This window comes from Thermobia domestica, chromosome 10 (genome assembly GCF_964235325.1).
Source record: "Thermobia domestica chromosome 10, izTheDome1.hap1.1, whole genome shotgun sequence".
Lineage (NCBI taxonomy): Eukaryota > Metazoa > Arthropoda > Insecta > Zygentoma > Lepismatidae > Thermobia > Thermobia domestica.
The window spans coordinates 17438013-17458092 of record NC_137463.1 but is presented as its reverse complement, the minus strand read 5'-3'; the positions used below and the strand labels follow the sequence as shown (position 1 = coordinate 17458092).

At 34.8% G+C, this 20080-nt stretch overlaps 1 protein-coding gene across 10 annotated transcripts in view; it reads left to right on the top strand.

Annotated features, from left to right (window-relative positions):
• Nucleotides 1-20080, top strand: part of Mbs (Myosin binding subunit) — a 284430-nt gene that overhangs the window by 142018 nt on the left and 122332 nt on the right. For 8 of the 10 annotated variants that reach the window (XM_081727797.1, XM_081727795.1, XM_081727802.1 and 5 more), the window contains 2 exons: nucleotides 2632-2748; nucleotides 18750-18942. In XM_081727797.1, the coding sequence (XP_081583923.1) occupies nucleotides 2632-2748; nucleotides 18750-18942 (310 nt within the window). The remainder of the gene's footprint in view (nucleotides 1-2631; nucleotides 2749-18749; nucleotides 18943-20080) is intronic. The other 2 variants (XM_081727803.1, XM_081727800.1) reach the window with 1 other exon arrangement.

The window sequence follows — 20080 nt, the reverse complement described above, 5'->3', positions numbered from 1 at the left end:
TTGCAACCCCATCTTTCCATTTGTTTCCACGGTACACTCTCTGAAAGCAAGAAAGATATCTCCACCCATGTAGCACTGCACTCTAGTGGACAGATAGTGAAGAATCCGTTGTTTCGGAAGCGGCGAAACTGTTTTTTTCTTTATTTTAGTGGGAGGGCGATAGGAGGTAGAAAGCAAGACTACCCTGAAAGTTGCACATGGTTTGACTCCTTGCAAGATGAAAAAATCGTTGCATGTCCCTTTCAAGACTGTTTACATAGAGAAATATTGTAGGGTTGCAAGATTTTATTTTTGATGACAGCTACAAGATTCTTGCAGCATGGCAATCTAGCTTAAGAAAGTCTTATTCAACAATGAAGCAGTTTTACATTGGTATGAAACCAGCAATCCTTAGGTGACTGAGAAAGACTAGAAATCTGTCAGGATATCAATGCAAGATTCGAACCCGGGATTATGAAGCTAGAACGAACTGTTTGGCCACTCCCGTCTTGATACACTCACCCTATTTTGAATCTTCAAAGTTTATTGAGATATAAGTACAAGTAAACAGATAGGTCACTCTCGTGGAAGTTTTAACAGTATATACAATTGGCTTTAAAATTGCACAGGAAATATTTTCTTAAGGCTTCAGGTACATTTGGGAATACATTTATTAGAATTTATTCAATGGTAGTAGTATTGAATATCCAGATGCTATACAAACTAATGTTGGTATGAATGTTCTATATAACAGTAATTTTCTATGTTGTCAGGTTGCTTGGATTTGTAAATGGAGGTCTGTTCTTTCATCGCACTGGAAATGCAGTGTGATGAAACAACATTTTACATAATATTTTCTGAAACATTCTATTAGTTCCTATAAATATGTCAAAAATCTGTAATAGACCTTGCAAGTACAAAGAATAATATTCTAAAGTAGGTAAATACAGGAAAATAAAGCAAGAAAGACTATATGGAATAGCATATAGAATGTTTGTCATTACTTTAATTCATCATGGTCAATTCAGTTTAAAAAAAGAAATTTATTTTTGTATGCACTATGGAGTAGGCTTAGTCTGTTTCGTAGGTATACCTTTTTCCTGCCTGTTCTTAGGTCCGGCCTGAAAACATCAACAAAGTAGAACAGGATGGAAGAATAATAACTTAATTGGTAAAAGAATCTTAGTAAACTACGGTAGATCTGAGAAAAATCCAGTCTCTAATTCTCTGTTCTATCCGTTTGTATCACGGGTGCTAGTACAGCTTCTTACACTAAGATACACTACTTCTTTTGACATTTATTCTCAGTACATAACTGCTCGAAAATCTTTTCAATGCCTAGCATACTCTATCAGTGATTCCACCAGAATGTCTCCCATTTTCTGCTGCAAAGACAATAAATTTACTCTTTTTTTTTCAATACTCCCATGAACCTCCATGTTAGTGGCAATCATATTTAATAGTCTATTGCAGCTAAATGAAATATGAGTAGAAAGAAAGCTTAGATGGAAATCTAGTATACTTATTTGATATAATTTTACGGATATTTGAATAGTTCATTTGAAAAAAATCAAAGTACTTCGTCCTAATGCACTTTAATTACAGTTTCAGCAACTTCTGTTGCCTTCGTTAGGGGCTTTGGGAAACTCGCTTGAAAATCTTTTCAGTTCTCAGAATTTCATTTTGTGCTTTTGTCTTGTGTCCAGTTGAGACATGAGGCTTAAACTCCTGTGAACGTAAATTCCCTGTACTCTAACAACCCTTGTTTTGAACGATCCACTATATATATTTTACACTAGAACTCTTTTGTAACTAGGGGCCGCGGTGGCTCAGTGGTAGAGTGTTTACCTCTGGTGCATGGGATCCCTACTTTGATCCCAGTTCGCTCCAAGTGAGCTTTGTGGTGGACAAATACTGTGTGCGTGATTTTTTTCGGGGTTCTGCCGTTTCCTCCCAGTTCATTCTACTATTCCATTTATTTCTCATCATCACTGTCTCCTTTAGGCTAACCGGCATAAGCGTGGGACGTAAAACGCAAAGATTTAATTTCATTTTCGTTTTCTTTTGTAACTACATGTGTAATATAGAACTACATAGTTTTCAACTTTCCATTCTATATAACATTCATTACAACAGAAGTTCGAGTACAAGGAATTTACATCAACAAGAGTTTAATCAGACTTCAACTGGGCACAAGAAAAAGGTGTAAAATTAAATTTCTAAAAGTGAGACACACTTTCATGTGAGTGATTTTCCCAGAGCTATGGCGAAGGAAACATTGCTGAAACAGTTTAGCGTAATTAAAATGTATATATATCTAGTTTTTTAAATTATTGTAGAATTGTACTTGATAAAAGAAATTATTATAAACTTGGCCATAGGATCTAAAATCCTTCTGTTCCTGAGACAGAACAACTAGTAAAATCACTATCAGTTATAATAAGCTAGTTAGGATAAATAAATGTGCTGCGGCACAAGAACTCTAGAATAGTAGCCGGTGATCTCATGTGTGATACCATTGTAATGTGTTTTGAAACAATTCATGATAGTTAAGAAGTAATAAACCATGAGATGAGTGATGAATCAGTATTAGGTTGTAATGTTTGCTGTGCTAGATACATGCAACATTTGAGTTGGTTGCTTCAATTTCAGTATGGGGTCTGAAAACATAAACTCTACTGTTACAAGTAGTTCGTCCACACCATCTACACCTACCTCACCTGGAGCCAGTAAGCTCAGTCCAGGAAACATCTTTAAGAATTTCTTCAAGTGCGTAACATTTTCTTCTCCTGTGTGATTCTTTTCTGGCTACTGCTGTTTTTTTCAGTCTTTCACATGCGTTTCGTTTGCTGGCTTTGCTATGTTATATCAGTTGAAATGGAAGCGAGTCGTGTGTCGTTGGACATGAGAGGTGAAAATACAACGCTTTGATGACAGTGAAACAGCAGATATTCCTTTACACCATCTTTACAATAACCGCACTATATATACAGTGAATCAGTGTATGTTGGCCACCACTTGTTCAACAAAATTATAAACAACTGGAACAGGTGGCCAACGTAAAAAAGGTTTACTGTATAAACATATACAAGGGTCATTTCCGTTAAAATAAAAAATTAATCATCTGACATGACTTCAAATTCTGATTCCTGAGTAATCCTTGGACTTCGTCTTTCGGCTGTTAGGCGGACCTTTGGAGGATAAAATTGGGAATAGGAGAAATAAAAATATGTATCAAAATACAAAGGATTACATTCACCGAAGAAGAGCAATACGCACCCACTTAGCGAATGAATCTGAGCAATATACAATATAAGACAAGGTTTGCATTGCTCTTTGCCGGTATTTTTTTTTCTTCATGCTTCTATTTCCCGTACTCCTTGTTGTACATGGATCAAAAAGTCACGCAAGTCGTGGAGATGCCCGTCAATTTGTCCTCTGTAAGAACGGTCTACCACTTCTGAGGGCGCACACACACACACACACACACGCTCCCAGTTCTCTTGAATTTATCGTACATACGCATAATGGATTTTTTATTCGGCGATACCTTCCCGAGTTGTGCCTCCTCTTAGCGTGCTGCAGTTGTTTCGTAACTCGAATTCCGTGTGTACCCTTCAGAGTGTCTTTTCTCTGATGTGTATACCATGTTACTGTGGTCCTGAACTACAAGTCCCTTGCCTCAGTTATCACCTCTTATCATCTACAGCAAATGAGAAAAAGAAGACTAGAAGATTAAGTACATTTGCAGCACGAGTTGCTTGACGTTTTGATCACCTTTTTGTAAACAAAGTTGTATGGAAGAGTCGAAAACTTGAAAGTGCAAAGTTTATTTAGGAATCAGAATTTGATGGGAATAAAATAATTGGTAATATTCCTGAGTGTGTCAGCACACCGTCCGAAAGAAAATCTCGTTCAGTACGGTCAGACAAATTCACGTACAGTCATGTTCAAAAACCCTTATCTACGTGCTTGATAAGGCTTGTGATCCTACCACAGCTAAAGTTTATTAAGGAGAGCATATCACTTTCATATCTTTACCTACATTTCAAAATGCCCTACGAACGGTTTATAAAAGATTATTAAAAAGTGTTGAATATCCAGGGTCTTTTTGAACATTATTGTATGTGTAATGTGGTGAACTCATACAGATCTGCTGATATTGAGAAGCATTGTACCTGTTGGTTAATTTATAAGTAACGGATCATATGCAAGCACTGGAGGTGCATCACATCAGTTCCATATGTAATTTGTGTCGTGATCTGTTCCTGTCCATGTTCACCTCAATATTGTGTAAAAAGTGAGCATGGAGGAGTTCCCATGTATAAATGACCCTTGTATTATGTGGCCTAAGTTTTGAAAATTTGTTTTGTCTTGCATAATGTTTCGTTTGCAGTGTTTCCAAAGTTACTACCCATTTTATGTTGGTCAGTTTGCAGATGTGCATGTCTTGTTTGATAGGTTTCTGGGTTCTGCATGCTATTTAATTCTCCCCGTTTGAATTGTTGTTTCATGTTCGAGTTGGTTGCAGTATGCCTTTTGTTTTATGTGGTTTGGTTTCGTTACAACCATTAAGAACTTAGACCATTAGATCCATTGAAACTTCATATAAGAGCTGTAAGGGAAGACGAAAATTACTGGATTTTTAAAAAATACTTTAGTTGACGTAAGGCATGACTCCTATAATTGTAGTGTGTTAGTGCAATGGATTTTTTCTTTAACTACTAATTTATTTTATTTTATTTTTTATTTTTTATTTTTTTTTTCGTTTTTATCCATCATGTTGGAAATCAAAGCTTTAATGGATGTCAGTAATTTATCAAATTTGTATAGTAGTTAGTCCATCATGAACGCTGATATATTTCCTTTCATGCCTTTTAATTAAGTACATTGAAATAAGTAATTATGCCTAATTTGATTAGTCATATTAACGAATTAATTGTTCTGTAGTCATCATTTTGTTATTGCAGTTTCAAAGAAATTACTGCACTTGTCATCTTTCTTTCAACTGTATGCTAAAAGTCCTCTAAATGTACAGCCCTGTTCAAAAAATTCTTGGCCACCCACCTTTAGAAAGCTATGTATATTCTGGCAACCGTACGTAGATTCCAATACTTTGGCTGAATATGAATGTCTCGAGTGGCCAAAGAATATCCGTATTTCTTTGATTTATCCCCAAATGTAGGCAAGAGTGTAATGGTTTATGGGAGAGAGGTGGGTGGTGAGGTTTTTTTGAACATAGTACATAGAACTGATTAAATTTTTGAAGAATTAAAATTGTTGTAGAGGAAACTAGAATATTGATTAAATATAAAATGAACACTTTGAAGCTTTCTAAATAAATTTGCGTAATTTTTACGTATTGTCATTAGGGGGGGGGGGGTAGGAGTACTCATTAGTTTGGTCGAGGAAGCAAATCAAAGCTGATATACCGTGCAGAAATTATAGAGGTGCGTACATATTTGTTAGATATCTTTATTACTTCCAGCACCTTTTTTCTGTACTAACAGATTTCAAAGTATATTTGTACTGAAAATAATTCTTGAAAATAATGTTCCAAAACATTGATGAATCTTAAAGCAAAGACAAGATCCTGCAATTACATAAAATGTTAGCATAATAATATCAGAATTTCACTTAGTTGGAATAGGGGTTATGTTGTCTCAAATTGTGTATGTTATTTGCCAGTTTAACATAACAATTGGATATTCTTGATTTGATGGCACAACGAATGATTTAACTTGAAGGAAAGACTAAGATCAGTGTCAGGTCTCAAGTAAACCTATTGATAATGTTAGTTTCGGGAACTAAAAAGTGTGCGATAGGATTTAAGGGAGCTAAATACAGTACATGGAAGAAAGCGAGAAAGAGAAAAATAATGAGCCAAATTAATAAAAGCATCTGGTTCATTTTTTTTTTAAATAGTCTATACAGGTGTCTTGTTTGAAAAATTAGTTTTTTCCTTTCTTTCTCTGTATAATCATGTGCTGGAGACCAATTTAGTCTACGTGGCAACCTTGGATTACTCAGGTGTAGAGATAGAAAATGTGATTTTGAAAAGTTGAGAAAGAAAATATATAACAAGAATTTTAGGAATGATCCAAGAAATAGATCAAAATATTGTGATCTTAACCAAGAATTTTAGGAATGATCAAGAAATACATCAAAAGATTGCGATCTTGGCCAATAATTAGCTTTTGGAACAAGGCCCATAAAATTTTTGAATGGCCCGTAAGTCGAGGTTTTTTTTTTTTTTTTTTTTTTTTTTCTCCTTTAGATGTACGGGGTACAAGAAAATTCGTAATTGAAATATATCTGATCTTTCGGTGCATTTTTGGATCAGGGGCACAACATTTTTGAACGACCCCTAAATCGAGTTTTCGTATTTTGTACGGAATAAGCACATCACATTGAGTTAAATGATAGTTTGGATTTGGCTACACTATATGCAGTTCTCCAGATATAAGGCGTATGAGAAAATTTTTGATTGAAATATATTGAATCTTTTGATTTAAAAAAAAAAAAAAAAAATGATAGTTGGAAATATAGTTTTTAATCTACAGTGGTGGAATTTTTCGAATCACATCAGCGGTTTGGGCTACACACTGGTAAGGCATCCTATGTTAAATGAATAAACAACGTTGCCAATTCAATAGGTTGTTCTCTTTGGTTCTCGCCATACTTACAGTATAACACTGTTGAGGAATGGATTTGAAGTGCTGGAAGTTCAGTCACGCTATTTCCAATTTTTATCTCTTTCCATTTTTTCATATATTTACCCATAACGGAGTTAGTCCATGGCCCCGGACTTTTGATTCACGCTGTATAAACTGTGCAATTCGTTACAGTAATGTAGGTTATTGTTGAGATGAATTAAGATTCGTGTTTTCAATGGCCACAAAAGACCAGAGAAGTTAAGCAAAAATTCTAAGATGATATGACAGTTATGGGGAGAACGAATTCTGTTTCGGACAGTATACTCAATTGCATGTAAATGATAATACCAACTGATATAAATTACTTAATCCTAGTTACAGCCCTGATCGTTCCTAGAAATTGATATGTGCTTTAAATAGCCTTTCGTGAAGCAAGAAGAAATTTGGTTATTGAGCAGTGTAGAATATTGAGTTAATAAATGTAATAAAACGAAAGAAATTGCAGAGTAGAAGGCGTATATGATCATTTTGGGTAATACTGCGCATAAAATATACCGTTTATAACAGTGATGAATTTTGTTGCTTTGTCCTTGTAATGACATTGAAGGCTTATTTCCGTTGCAAAAATTCTGTAGTCATTTGAGCCAATGCTAGTAATGAAAGAGAAATTTGGTTTGATAAATATTTTAAAATACAAAAGTTGTAATTCGTTTTATTTATTTAACCGAAAAATTCGAATGTATAATTGCATTATAATATTTTTCTAATTAAACACGTACTTGCACAAATGTAACTTCTGTTGTCAAGTCACTTAATGAAATCAAAAATCAACCCAAAACTTGATTAATTGGATGTTTTGGAACTATGTGTCCTTGTGTTCAATTAATTTTTCAGACGAAATATGTGACGAAAATATTCAGAGAAACTGCAACTAGCAGTCAGTACAAACACAACAAGCAAACCATTATAGGATGCGAAAGATAACGCTGATCTTTTAAAACATTTATGTTAGTTGTGTCAGGATAATCATGTAAAATTGGCAGTATTTTCGCTTTCAAGTTTAGATTTCAAACTGAGGGAAAACTTGAATTGATCTACATACACATGAAAAGTCCTGTCTATACAGTAAACAGTAATCTGAATATATCCTGATGTGAAATCCTTCCAAGTACGTATGAAATCACTATACACAATAAGAATTTTCCGAAAGTTATTTACAATATATATACATGGTTCCAAGACCATTTCGTAACCACTGTTTCACAGCTTACGTTTTTGGTTACATTAAGCGACCTGGTAAATTGTCATTTTTCAGCAGAAGACTGTTCTGGTGTGTATATATGTAACGAGAGAAAAGTTTATTTTGCACTTTGCTGAGAAGTGTCTAGTTTCTGAGATACAAAGCAGTGTTAGAGATTTGTGATAGTGACCCAGATTTACTACACTATGACCATCAACATATTCCTTACGTCGAAACAAAAGTTTATCTTGCACTTTGCTGCGATAAAGAGAGACATTTTTCTTGTTTCGATGTGAGAAACACATTGACTAAGTTTGTTTGTTCGATAGTCTCAGTTCACCCAGCCTGGTGTCATTATCGCTAAATTGCCTAAAACTGCCTGTTCCTCCGAAACTAGGCACTTCTCAGCAAAGTGTAAAATAAACTTGTCTGTTATTTTAGTGTGAGAAAGTATGTTCCAAATTTGTCGGTTTCCTCTCGGGTCATCCTATATATATATAATATAAAATATCGTGTTCAATTTAACAGATAAAAGCAATTATTACTTCCAAACTACGCTATGCGTCCATCCGTCAGTCGATAGGTATCAGAGCGAAAATGGTAAGAGACAACGAGATGCTCTTTTTTTGTAATCGATTCAGCGTCCCAAGGATAAATTACATTTCCGCTGTTCTCTCTCTGTTCAAACTGGAAGTTGTTCAAATTAGTCATTTCTAATTTCAACGTTTATCGCCACATAACAAATACGGTAGTACATAGCGAGATTTTTTTTTTTTTTTTTTTTGCGAACTATTTACAGTTTCAAGACTACATATGACTATCCACAATACTCTACCAAAGCCGGAAGTGATTCAAATTTATTATTGTTTCCGGTTTCAATACTGATATCCGTTGAGCGAAAATGGTAAAATAAATCAAGAAGCGGCTTTTTGCAATCAATTCAGTGTCCGAAGAATAGGTTCTGTCTCCTCCCGTAGCTCTGTTCAAACCGAAAGTGGTTGAAATAAACGAATTTTCGTTTCGCCATAGAGCAAAATAGCGAAAAATGGCTTTTTAATATAGATACAGCGTCCAGGGAACAAATTCTATCTTTGATTTTATTATTGCAGTCAGTATTTGTATATGCACTACTTCAAGTGTGAAGATTGAATTCGCATAGTTTGGAAGTCTTAGTTTCACACTGTGAAACGATACTCACTCGTTTTTCTATTAAGGTTAACAACCTGTAACTTTGTTTTAATGTACAAGATTTTATCTATGTAATTTTTTATTCTGTATAAATGTCTTAACATGCCAAATTCTCCATTTGTCGCTGGCATTGGCTTGAAAGATGATTATAGGATTTTAGTAATAGCGTTAGAGGGCATAGCAGTAAGAACGTATGAATTAGACACAGCTGTTCATATTATAATGTTATCGTATTTCATTTGCGAAAGAAAGAATATCTGACTTACTGCTACAAGTAGTTCAAATGGACAGTGTAGATTGCTGTCCTTACAAGAATGATGTAGATTATTTGTGAAAGTATTGAAGTGATTGCTGTTAAATCATTTGCTTTACTTTGCTCATTTGCTGCAGTGTTCTGCTAACTACTTCGGCTGCATTCAGGTACAATATGCTGACAATGATTTAACATCTTTTTCTTAAGCATATCCATATTCGATGCATGAGCTGTAGTTAATCAGTCTCGAGCCTGTTGCACCAATTTCTACGGAGCAAAATAACCGATTCATTCGTACATGCCATGTAGAAGTCACAGAAAATCTTGGACGATGTTTTTAGTTCGCACAGTGTTTAAACTAAGAGTAAATTCTTAAATAATACTCAGAGAATGGTAAAATGCAAGACGGATCGGGAATCCATTAGCACACCGGCACGGTAAGCCGGAGATACAGATTCGATCCACAGTCCAGTCTTTCATTTCTTCAATTTTCGAATGTTATTTAATGTAATTGAATTCGCATCATTAGATGAGTTAAGTGCGAAAAAAAAGTTCCTCTAATCATTATACGTATAATATATACAAGTAAAAATTCTTTTCACTCTTTCAGAACTTGTTACAGAACTTCAGTCGTGTTATAATGTTTAACGAAGCAAATTCCAGAATACTAGTAGTTTTATTCTATACAGAAAGCATAATTACTTTCTTCGCGGTGAAGTTGTAAAAGATGGTATTGTAACGTGCTTAAAATAATTTTTTTTTTCTAGTCTGGAGAATGAAATAAACTTTCGAAAGACGTAAAACTAATTTTAAGGAATAGCTTCATGTGACCTTGACGCAATTCACTGTTTCTCATTCTCTCCGACAAAAGTTAATCAGGAGAAAAAAAAAACTGTACTTCTGTTTTGTCCGGCAACCATGTACGGGGATTAAATTTTAATTTTTGTTTCATGTACACTTGGAAAAAGTGTTATGAGCGGAAACAGCCTCATTTATGAATCAAAAATACGCGAAGACTTGTCAGTGTTCAGCTTTTAACTGTACATGTAATTGTGTACTGGAAATGTTCTTTCACACTGGATAAATCATCTAAATTTTTTACAATTTGAAATAGATAAATATATAAGAATTATTTCTAGTTTGTCAAAAAATGGGAAGTTTCTACGAAAAAATACTCAATTATGAAACAAGAAACCCAAAACATTACTCAAACTCAAACAAGTCAAATTCAAGCTGGTAAATATTATTGGGATTTAATAGACGTGACCTGTACTAAAACTTGGAATATAGTAAAATACTGGGCAAAACCAAAAACCATTCATTACTGTCTGTTAATATTTACTACTGCCTTAACTCCTTTCAAAACTTAATCGAATTAGGAGAAAGAAGAAGAAAGTAAAGATTAACCAAGATTAGATCCATGTACATTTCTCGTAATAACTGAGTTTTGTTTTCCGGAATAGGCGTTACCTGTATCTACTGATTAGCCAGACATACAGTATACATGTTGTGGTATCTAAATTATTAAGAGTTGTATAGTATCGAGTCCGTTTTGGAAAATAAATAAATAAAAACTTTTTACGAGAAATTTACGTAGGTCAAAATGACCTATCTTTGGCGTTCCTAGGGTTAAATCATATTTAAAAGTTAACGTCAGCAATTAATACTAGTATTTCAACTAAACTAGAATTTCGCGGAAGACTCGCGTTCGAGGGTTCGATTCCCGGCAGGAGATCATGTGGTTCGGATTCCACGTTAATCAGTAAGTCCACGTCTCATATAGCCTCGTAGTTGAAAGGGACGCTAAACTCAAAAAGAATCAAGGAATCAGTTAGAAATTTGGCTCATTTTCGGTGAAACAAATTTTAGCTAGAGACAGCTGGAATGCAATAAAAAGAAATAAATTTTACTTTTCATACAATCTAGATAAATATATTTATTTATTAAAAAGAAATATTCGGTAATTTCTGAGGGAAGTAATTGAATTTAGTTATTTTTTGGCGATAACTCTTAACAATTATTACGGTTGTTGTCTGCAGAAATATATATGAAGTAATATGGTAACGAATGACTTCACGAAGGAGAAATAATAATAATAATAATCCAAAATGACTGGGTTTTTAACCTTAACTAGAAACCAAGTCGACGACTACGGGTCTGAGTCTGAAGTACCCATTACATGGCGAAGTGAAATTGAAGTGGATAGAAAAATTGTTTGTTGACGCTAAAAGATGATCATGACAGAGTTTCCAAGAATACAGTTTTGGAAACGAACAGACGAGTAAAATTTTATGTAACGTCACAATAGATACAGGTCACCCAATGTCATACAGAAGATAACATCGAGAAATAGAAGATAAATGAGAGATGTGACTTCCGTGGGAAGTGCATTGAATCGTAGTTAAGAAGACTGGGGAGAAAGAGACTTTTTAAGTGGATCAAGAAAGTAAGAACATAAAGCAAGATCTTCGATAGCTAGTCAATCAGATCGGATTGTTTTGCTTCTGTGACAAGTGACGATGAAAGTTCGTACTGCAGAGAGATTCTAGTTTTACGTAGGTTTAGAATTGTTGGTGCAACTGGCATATTAAATAACGTATGTACGCAATGTTATTGAAAAAGAAGCGCAGTCAATGAGTTTTGAATTGCATGAATAGTTTTAAATACTATTTTGTGCATGTCTTAGTGAACTCTGCTGTGAAATTTATACCTTATATAAGATGAGCATATTAGTTTTCAAGAACACTCAATTATAATATGGTATTCGGTGCGCACAAATTATTGTTTGATTTTGTACACTTACATGTTCAACAATACAGAAGCGAGAGAGAGAGAAAAAAAAGAAGCGTATTAATACCATTTAGAACAATGGAGTTTATAGTTTATTTTTGCAGAGCTTTAATGAACATAAAAGCATTCACCTTACATACACCAAGAGGTTACGCTTAATATATCACACCGAGGGAAGGTTAAAAAGTGTCCACCACATAAATAGTTATTTTCTGTGCCTCAGTTGTCTTACGTTTATAGTTAGTACAAAATAGAGAAGAATATTACATTTTCTGGAACAGAAAATGATTTATGTGATGGACCTTTTTTTAACCCTTGGTTGCGCTATTAATACCACTCTGAAACCAGCAGGTTTTTTCCGTTTAGGTATACGACGCTTTGCATCAGCTATACCCGTAACGAAGCCTAGTGTCAGAATCTTCAACTTAAACTGGAAATTACCTCATGCACATTATGGTAACACGTTACGCCAAGGGAGAGTACTTGATGTCCACCACGAGAACTATTTTAAAATTTTGGGTTATTTTCTAGGAATTAAAAGTATTAAATGACAAAATTTATATTATTTTTGACACTAAACCTGAGTTATGACATGATGATAAAGAAATATCCTTTATCCGTTTGACCGATTCCATTTCAAATCGTCCAGGCAAAACAAAATTGGTTGCCATCATAGTCTCAGATTTCATTCATTCTTTCTTTTTTTCTTTTTTTTCTTTTTTTTTTTTTAATATGAGATCTACATGCAATATTATTAGACGCGTAGTTTTCTTTTTGCTGAAAAAATTTCTCCTTCGATATAGAGCCTTCCAAAATGGCAGCCCTCCTTTCGGATTGCTCGATAAACTAAAAAACATGTCAAATTAAAAGTTTTATTGTAGAGAAACGAGTGTACTTAGGAACATAATCGCAGTAGTAGGAAGAATATAAAGTAGTGTTTTTAGGTGGAAGGGAAAAATCCGTCTGTTGGTCTAATTGGAATCGCGCAATTCACTCGCAATGTTGCCAACTTTGCTGAAAATTTTGCTAACTTCAAACATTTCTATTTCTGTCCTCATAAGCCATATCAGCCATTTGCTTCTGGCATTGAACTTGGGTCTAGGTAAGGTCTCTTGAAAATGTAAAGGACTTACGTTTCTGATTATTACTTCGTACGTTATACCACGATGAAAAGCTGAAAATTTCATTAAGACGCAATGTTTGACCGCCATTTTCTCAAAAACTCCACCTTTTAAAAATCTAAATTTCTTACAACTATTGGAGAAGTGCATAAGTATTTATTATCCATTAACCGTTTATGCGGCTGCAGCCCCTAACGTAAGCAATTAATTACTGAAATTTCGATTTTTGTACTTGGAATGTAAATATTTCCTGTTGGCATTTAGGCCCTATACACAAGGCGATTTGAAAACCAGTACGAAAATTTTGAGACAAAAACCCTGACATCAAATCAAATAGAAAAGTTCTATAAACATGAGTCGAATTGCGCTTCGTTTCCGAGTTACAGGGTTTCCAACTTGGGACCCAAAATGGGCTCGCAACAATGGAAAATAAAATATATATATATTTCGCTTTAATTCAGAAACAATGCGTTAAAGTTATGATTAAGTTCCTCATTTAAAAAAAAATAAACTAAGTCTGAGACAGTCGTGTGGACCATCCTGGACGATTTGAAATGGAATCACTCGTATCCTAATAAAAGTATGGACAATTAACCCACCTTGGTGTACGTAGGGTTAACCTTCAAACGTCCAGTTGATGGTGACGGTTTTGATCCGCCTTCGTAATTCTGACATTCTGTGGAAGTGAAGGGAAGTAAACATTGTCCTTTACGAACGAGGAGGATGCATCTTATCAAAGGAAAGTTGCGGGATAGTTCGTGCTAACAAACCGTCATCGTCATCTAAGTTGATCAGCAGGTTATCGCAGAACTCCGGACATTGACCATCCTAGCAGGCTTCAGTTTTTGTACCACTTGCAGTTTGTATGAGTACAGTTTGTAATTTCCTTAGAATCTTCCTTACTGTGAACTTTGGTATGTTCAATTCCCGACTAGCTCTTCGCACAGATTTTGTGGGGCTTTAACTAATAGTTGCACGCAATTTTACGACCATCCCTTCGGTAACACTTAGTAGTCACGCGTGATCTTTCCATTGATGACATGTATCCTCCTCACCCATTAAAAACGTATTACCACCTCCTATTTCCACAGATATGCTGGGAGAAACAAGGTGGGTCACAGCGTCACTCAAAATATCTTGAAGACTTGCAAAAGGGGAATAGATAACACATGAGACACACATCGAATGCCTTTTGAGTTCATTAAAAATTCCGCAAAATAAACTACAAATTTCGTACTTTCAAGAGGTATGAATTCACATTTTCTCCCCCTCTCGTCTTTTTCATCAGTATTGGTGTAATGAGAACTACAAAATTGTCATATACAATATATATAACTGCAGTACATATAAAAATCAGAGTTGGAAGGAAAGTGTGAAATTTCGGTTTAAAGGTGTGTTTTAATTTAGTTCAGAAACCCACATACAACATTTGTGTTTTGCTGAACGAGTCATAACGTTTATTATGTAATTCTCATTAAAATGTGTTTACTTTTGTTGTTGGCAATACACGTTAACATGGAAATGTTGTATTCGTACATATTTACTAATATCTTCCAACTTTCACTCCAACGCCAAAAGACATACGGGCCTTCAGCGTGGGAGACCGGTTTCTATTCCCGGCCGGAGCTCATGTGGTTCAGAACCCACGTTAAGCTGTAGGTTCACGTCTCACATAGCCTCGGTGCTGAAAGAGATGCCAAACTCAAAATCAAATAAAATCAAAATCCAACACCGAAAGGTAATTTTCAGTCTCTAAAAAATCTGTCCGTAAATTTTTTATGGTCAGATTTCAATTGAAGTTTGTTTAATTTTCTGAGATGATCATGCATTACTCCCATGTGGTTGTCATTTCCGGAATACAGTATAAGTGTAAAACATTTATTGTATGTGGAAATAGAAAATCCATAATTGAATGCTCAGAGATTCAAGTAAGAATGTATTGATTCAATTAAGGATATATTGATTTCAATTGACAAAATATATTGAAATATTCATTGAAGAATAAGAAATAATCTAATTGTTTCGATTTTGAAATGGCGTCGTCAGTGTTTATGAGCGCAGATAGCACATTTCCTCAAAAACGAGAAAAAAATGTGGAACAAGAAACAAACTCATTATCCTTATCTGGAACAAGGAGGAATTATTACAAGAGTGGAAAGAATCAAATCATTGTTGCAATTCAAAAGAAAGGCTACAAGATTAATTGTAATAATTATCGAGGCATCTCTCTTTTGTCAACACCTATAAAATCCTTTCAAACATTCTGTTAGCAAAATTGACCCTATACGCAGATGAAACTATTGGAGATTATCAGTGCTGAATTAGGTGAAATCGATCAACTATCTACCAGATATTTACCGTTCGACAAATATTCGAAAAGGACTAAGAATACTGTACTCCGGTACATCAATTATTTATCGATGTTAGAAAAGCGTACAATTTTTAGGCTTAGGAGAAAACCATTATATAACATTCTTACAAAACTTGGAATAACGTTTTTTTAATATAATATATATATATTAAATGAATCTCAAAGTTAAATCCGAGTTCAATTTCAAAGTAAAGTCCGAGTATGAAAACTTTTGTCCACGACTTTTCACATCGAGAACGACCTAAAACAAGGAGACGTGTTTGTCACCATTATTATTCAACTTTTTTCTCTGGAGTACACTATAAGGAAAATTAGACAGCAATCAAGGCCTAGAGCTGAATAGTATTCATCAGATTGTGTTGTATGCTGATGATGTATATCTGATAGGGAATGATAGAAGAACAATAGAAAGAAATGCAGAAGTTTTATTAACGCTTGTGGGTACATAGGTTCAAAAGTAAATGCAGAGAAAACCAAATTCGTGGAATTTGCCGAGATCTTAATTCTGCAAATTGCGGATTCGTCAAATATCAAATAATATTTTCGATAAAGTGAGTACTTTCAAATATCTAGATCAATATTAACAGACCATATTCACGAAGAAATTAAATATCGACTGAAATCAGGGAATTCGTGTTAGTACTCACTTCAAAATCTTTTGTCTTCGCGGATTCTCTCAAGGAATTTGGAACTTAAAATATATAAAACGATAATCATGCCTTTTGTGCTGTATGGTTGCGAAATATGCTTATTCTGAGAAAAGGACGCAAACTGAAAGTATCTGAGAATAAAATCTTGAGGCTCAGATGGGAGGACATATTAATATTAAGATGGATCTCATCTCGTAGAAATAGGAATACTACGCAGAAACTGGATGAGTTGACTAAGGAAAGAATTCAATGGAAAGCTCTTGTGAACGTGGCATTGAACCTCCGGGTTCCATAGGCCAGACAGGTAAAATTCACGCTTAACGCAGAACAATCTTCCACGTGACCTATCGCGAGTCGAGAAAACTTTTAATAGAAAAGATTTGTACTACTTATCGCAGATTTATTTTGCAATTAAAGGTGGCGGCTCAAGAAAAATATTTCGAATAAAATTCACGTATTTTTTTCCCGTGGAATCCGAATCTGCAATAGAAGATGGCGTCTCTTTTTTTAAGTTTTCAAAGTTGTCTCCCGCCTCATCCCCAGGGGTTCGATTGGGGGCTAATTTTATCACAAGTTTGTTTCTCCTCCAAAATATTGACTTTTTATTTCGAACATTTTTGCGTCTGATACTTATTTCTCTAGTTATTTTGCAAAAAATTTTTAAAAAATGTCGTCCTCTATGTATATAATTAAAAAAAAACTCACCTTATATATATATATATATATACCCTCCATTCCAAAAGAAACCGAACTTTTGAAAACAAATAGTACCACTAGTGCCATCTGTTGTAATATTTTACCGGTAGATGGCGTAGTCCCTCATTGACAACTGGTATAAATGTCGTTACATTTGGATGCACGGCAACATAGTTATTGCGTTTCAACTGTCAGTGTGTTGTGTACATCGGTCGGAAAATGAGTTTCAAACAACGAGCGGCAATTGAGTTTTGTGTTAAACTGGGTAAAACTTTCAGTGAAACGCACCAAATGCTACAAAATGCATATGGTGATGAGTGTCTATCCCGTACGCAAGTTTACGAGTGGTTCAGGCGATTCAAATCGGGTAGAGAGACGCTGGATGATGACGAAAGATCAGGCCGTCCCAGAACCGGATTATCGGAAGAAAACATCGAAAAAGTGCGAGAATTCATCAAACATAACAAAAAATCGTCGGTGAAAGTTATTGAAATGAAATTAGGCATTCCTCAAACAACCGCATACCGCATTTTGACCGAAGTTTTGGGCCTTAAGAAGGTTAATTCGCGGTTTGTACCACACAAACTCACCGAAGACCAAAAAGTTGATCGAATTGCGCATTGCAAAGACATCGTTAAAAGTGCTCGGCAGGATCGAAACTTCTTGAAATCGATTGTAACTGGTGACGAGACGTGGTGTTTTGAATATGAGCCCGAAACAAAGCGGCAAAGTGCTGAATGGAGAGCGCCGGATGAAGGAACACCCAAAAAAAGTCGCTTGGTGAAGTCAAAAGTTAAGGAGATGCTGATTTGATTTTACGATTCAAAAGGAATTATCCACAAAGAATTTGTTCAGCCCGGCCAGACAGTCACTGGAGAGTTTTACTTGGGCGTCATGAAGCGTTTGCTGGCAAGAATTCGTCGTATTCGGCCCGAATATCGCGAAATCGGCAGTTGGACTCTTTTGGACGATAATGCACCATCACATCGTTCGCGACTTGTAACTGAATTTTTGGCCAAAAATAACATTATTCGGTTGCATCATCCGCCCTATTCACCAGATCTCGCTCCGTGCGATTTCTGTCTGTTCCCGAAACTGCATTTGGCGATGAAAGGAAAGTGGCACGCATCGATTGATGCCATTGAGAAGGCGACGACCGCCGTCCTAAAGACCATTCCAATAAAGGACATGGAGAAGTCGTTTGACAACTTGTTGGAGCGTGCAAATATGTGTATCGATGCAGAAGGGGAATACATTGATTAATAAAAATGATTTGTTCCAAAATGTACATTGCTTTTTTGTTTTTTTAAAACGTTCGGTTTCTTTTGGAATGGAGGGTGTATATATATAATATTTGTTTGAGTTACACTGCATAGTATTTTGTGTGATTTTTGTTCGTATTTAAATTGAGAAAACCACATTTGAATTCGTTATATATATATATATATATATATATATATATATATATATATATATATATATATATATATATATAAAAGCGACTTGTTACACCGTATCGGTAGCTGTGCGATAGCACTAGTTTTCTATGTAAGTAATGATATAGGTAAGTTGTAAGTCATAAAAAAATACGAAAACTTCATTATTAAGCACTTAAAGTATTCTGCATGTCATTTCCCTGAGCACTTTCTTCTCTACCTCACAGACGCCTTCAAGGCTTTCCATTTTTAGCATTGCCCTAAAAGCTGTTGGTTTGCGTTAACATAGAATTTCAGGAGAAAATAAATGTGGGAAAAAAAAAAAAAAACTTCACTTTGTAATGGAAATACATTGAAATCTGTTGACAGGTCTTTTGTTCCTCCCGTGCGTGATGAAGAATCTGAAACTCAAAGAAAGGCTCACGCTAAACGTGTGAGGGAAACTAGAAGATCCACTCAAGGCGTCACACTCGAAGAACTCAAATCTGCTGAGCAGTTAGTGAAGAAGAAACAGCAGCAGCAGTTACAGCAGGCTACCCAGCAACTACAGCAACAAGATCAGGTATTGAGTTTTCATTTCCTTGCGTTTAGCATTAGTACTCAGGTAATTTTAGAAATAGTTCTTAAAATATTTGTTTGGTTTATTTTTCACCATATTGTTTTAAAATCAAAATTAGTACTTCAATTTTAATGCTTTAATTTCTGTTTAGATGGTTCTTCCGTAAAACGAAGAGTTGTTGTTTTAATCGTAATGAAACTTTCGAGTATTTTCTCTGTAAAATATATTTCAGGTTTTAAAATAGTGAAAAGAAGTTCTCAAAATTATATTCCGATCGAAATATCAGTGTACGTAGTAATACTAACAGTTTGAGGTAGAATTCGAAGAAGAAACGACTCTTTTGTCACTTTGCGTACCCTTGTCTCGATATGGCAGCCTACACATTCGTAACATAATCAGCTATTTGAGCGGAATAGTCGATATTGATTACTTCCATAACGTGAGCGAGTCGCTGATATAACCATAACAAAATTCACCTTTTCATTTAGAATTATGAGAATCGCAGTGCTGTAAACAGAGTATAATAAACCGATTCATGGGAGTTAGTTCCGTAGCTAGTATCGCTTTTGGTTATCTGTTCAGATCAAATTCTTCCAAATTGTAAGATTTTCGGAGAAGTCATTTTCGATTGTCGAGTGGCATTTCTCAATAAATTTCTAGTATAAGGTTTCATTTTTTTTTTTTTTTTTTTTTTTTATAACCTTAATGCCTTAGTTTGTAATAAGATATTGAAGATACTAATTACGTTACCAAAATTAATAAGGACAATAAGGGAGTTGGTATGAGATACGCTTTCAGTATCTACTAGCATAATAACAGTCGTGGACATAGGCAGGGCTGAAAAAAAAATCATTTTCTTAGCTCGAAAAATAATTTTTACTTAGGGGTCAGTTCTGAAAGACAAATCCAATTTGATAAATAGGCCTGCATGTTTTGACCTGAAATTCAGTTTCAGATAACGGCAAGAAAATATAATTGAAGTTTTACAAAGGAGCGTTATGGGTTTTTTTGTCCATGTAGTTTTGTAGTTTGAGCACTGAAATACCAATTGTCTACTGTTTTAAATGGATCAAATCCTCTAATTGAGGGCCATTCATGTTGAGGTTGAAGCTAAATTGGAAGCCGAACTTTATAACAAATT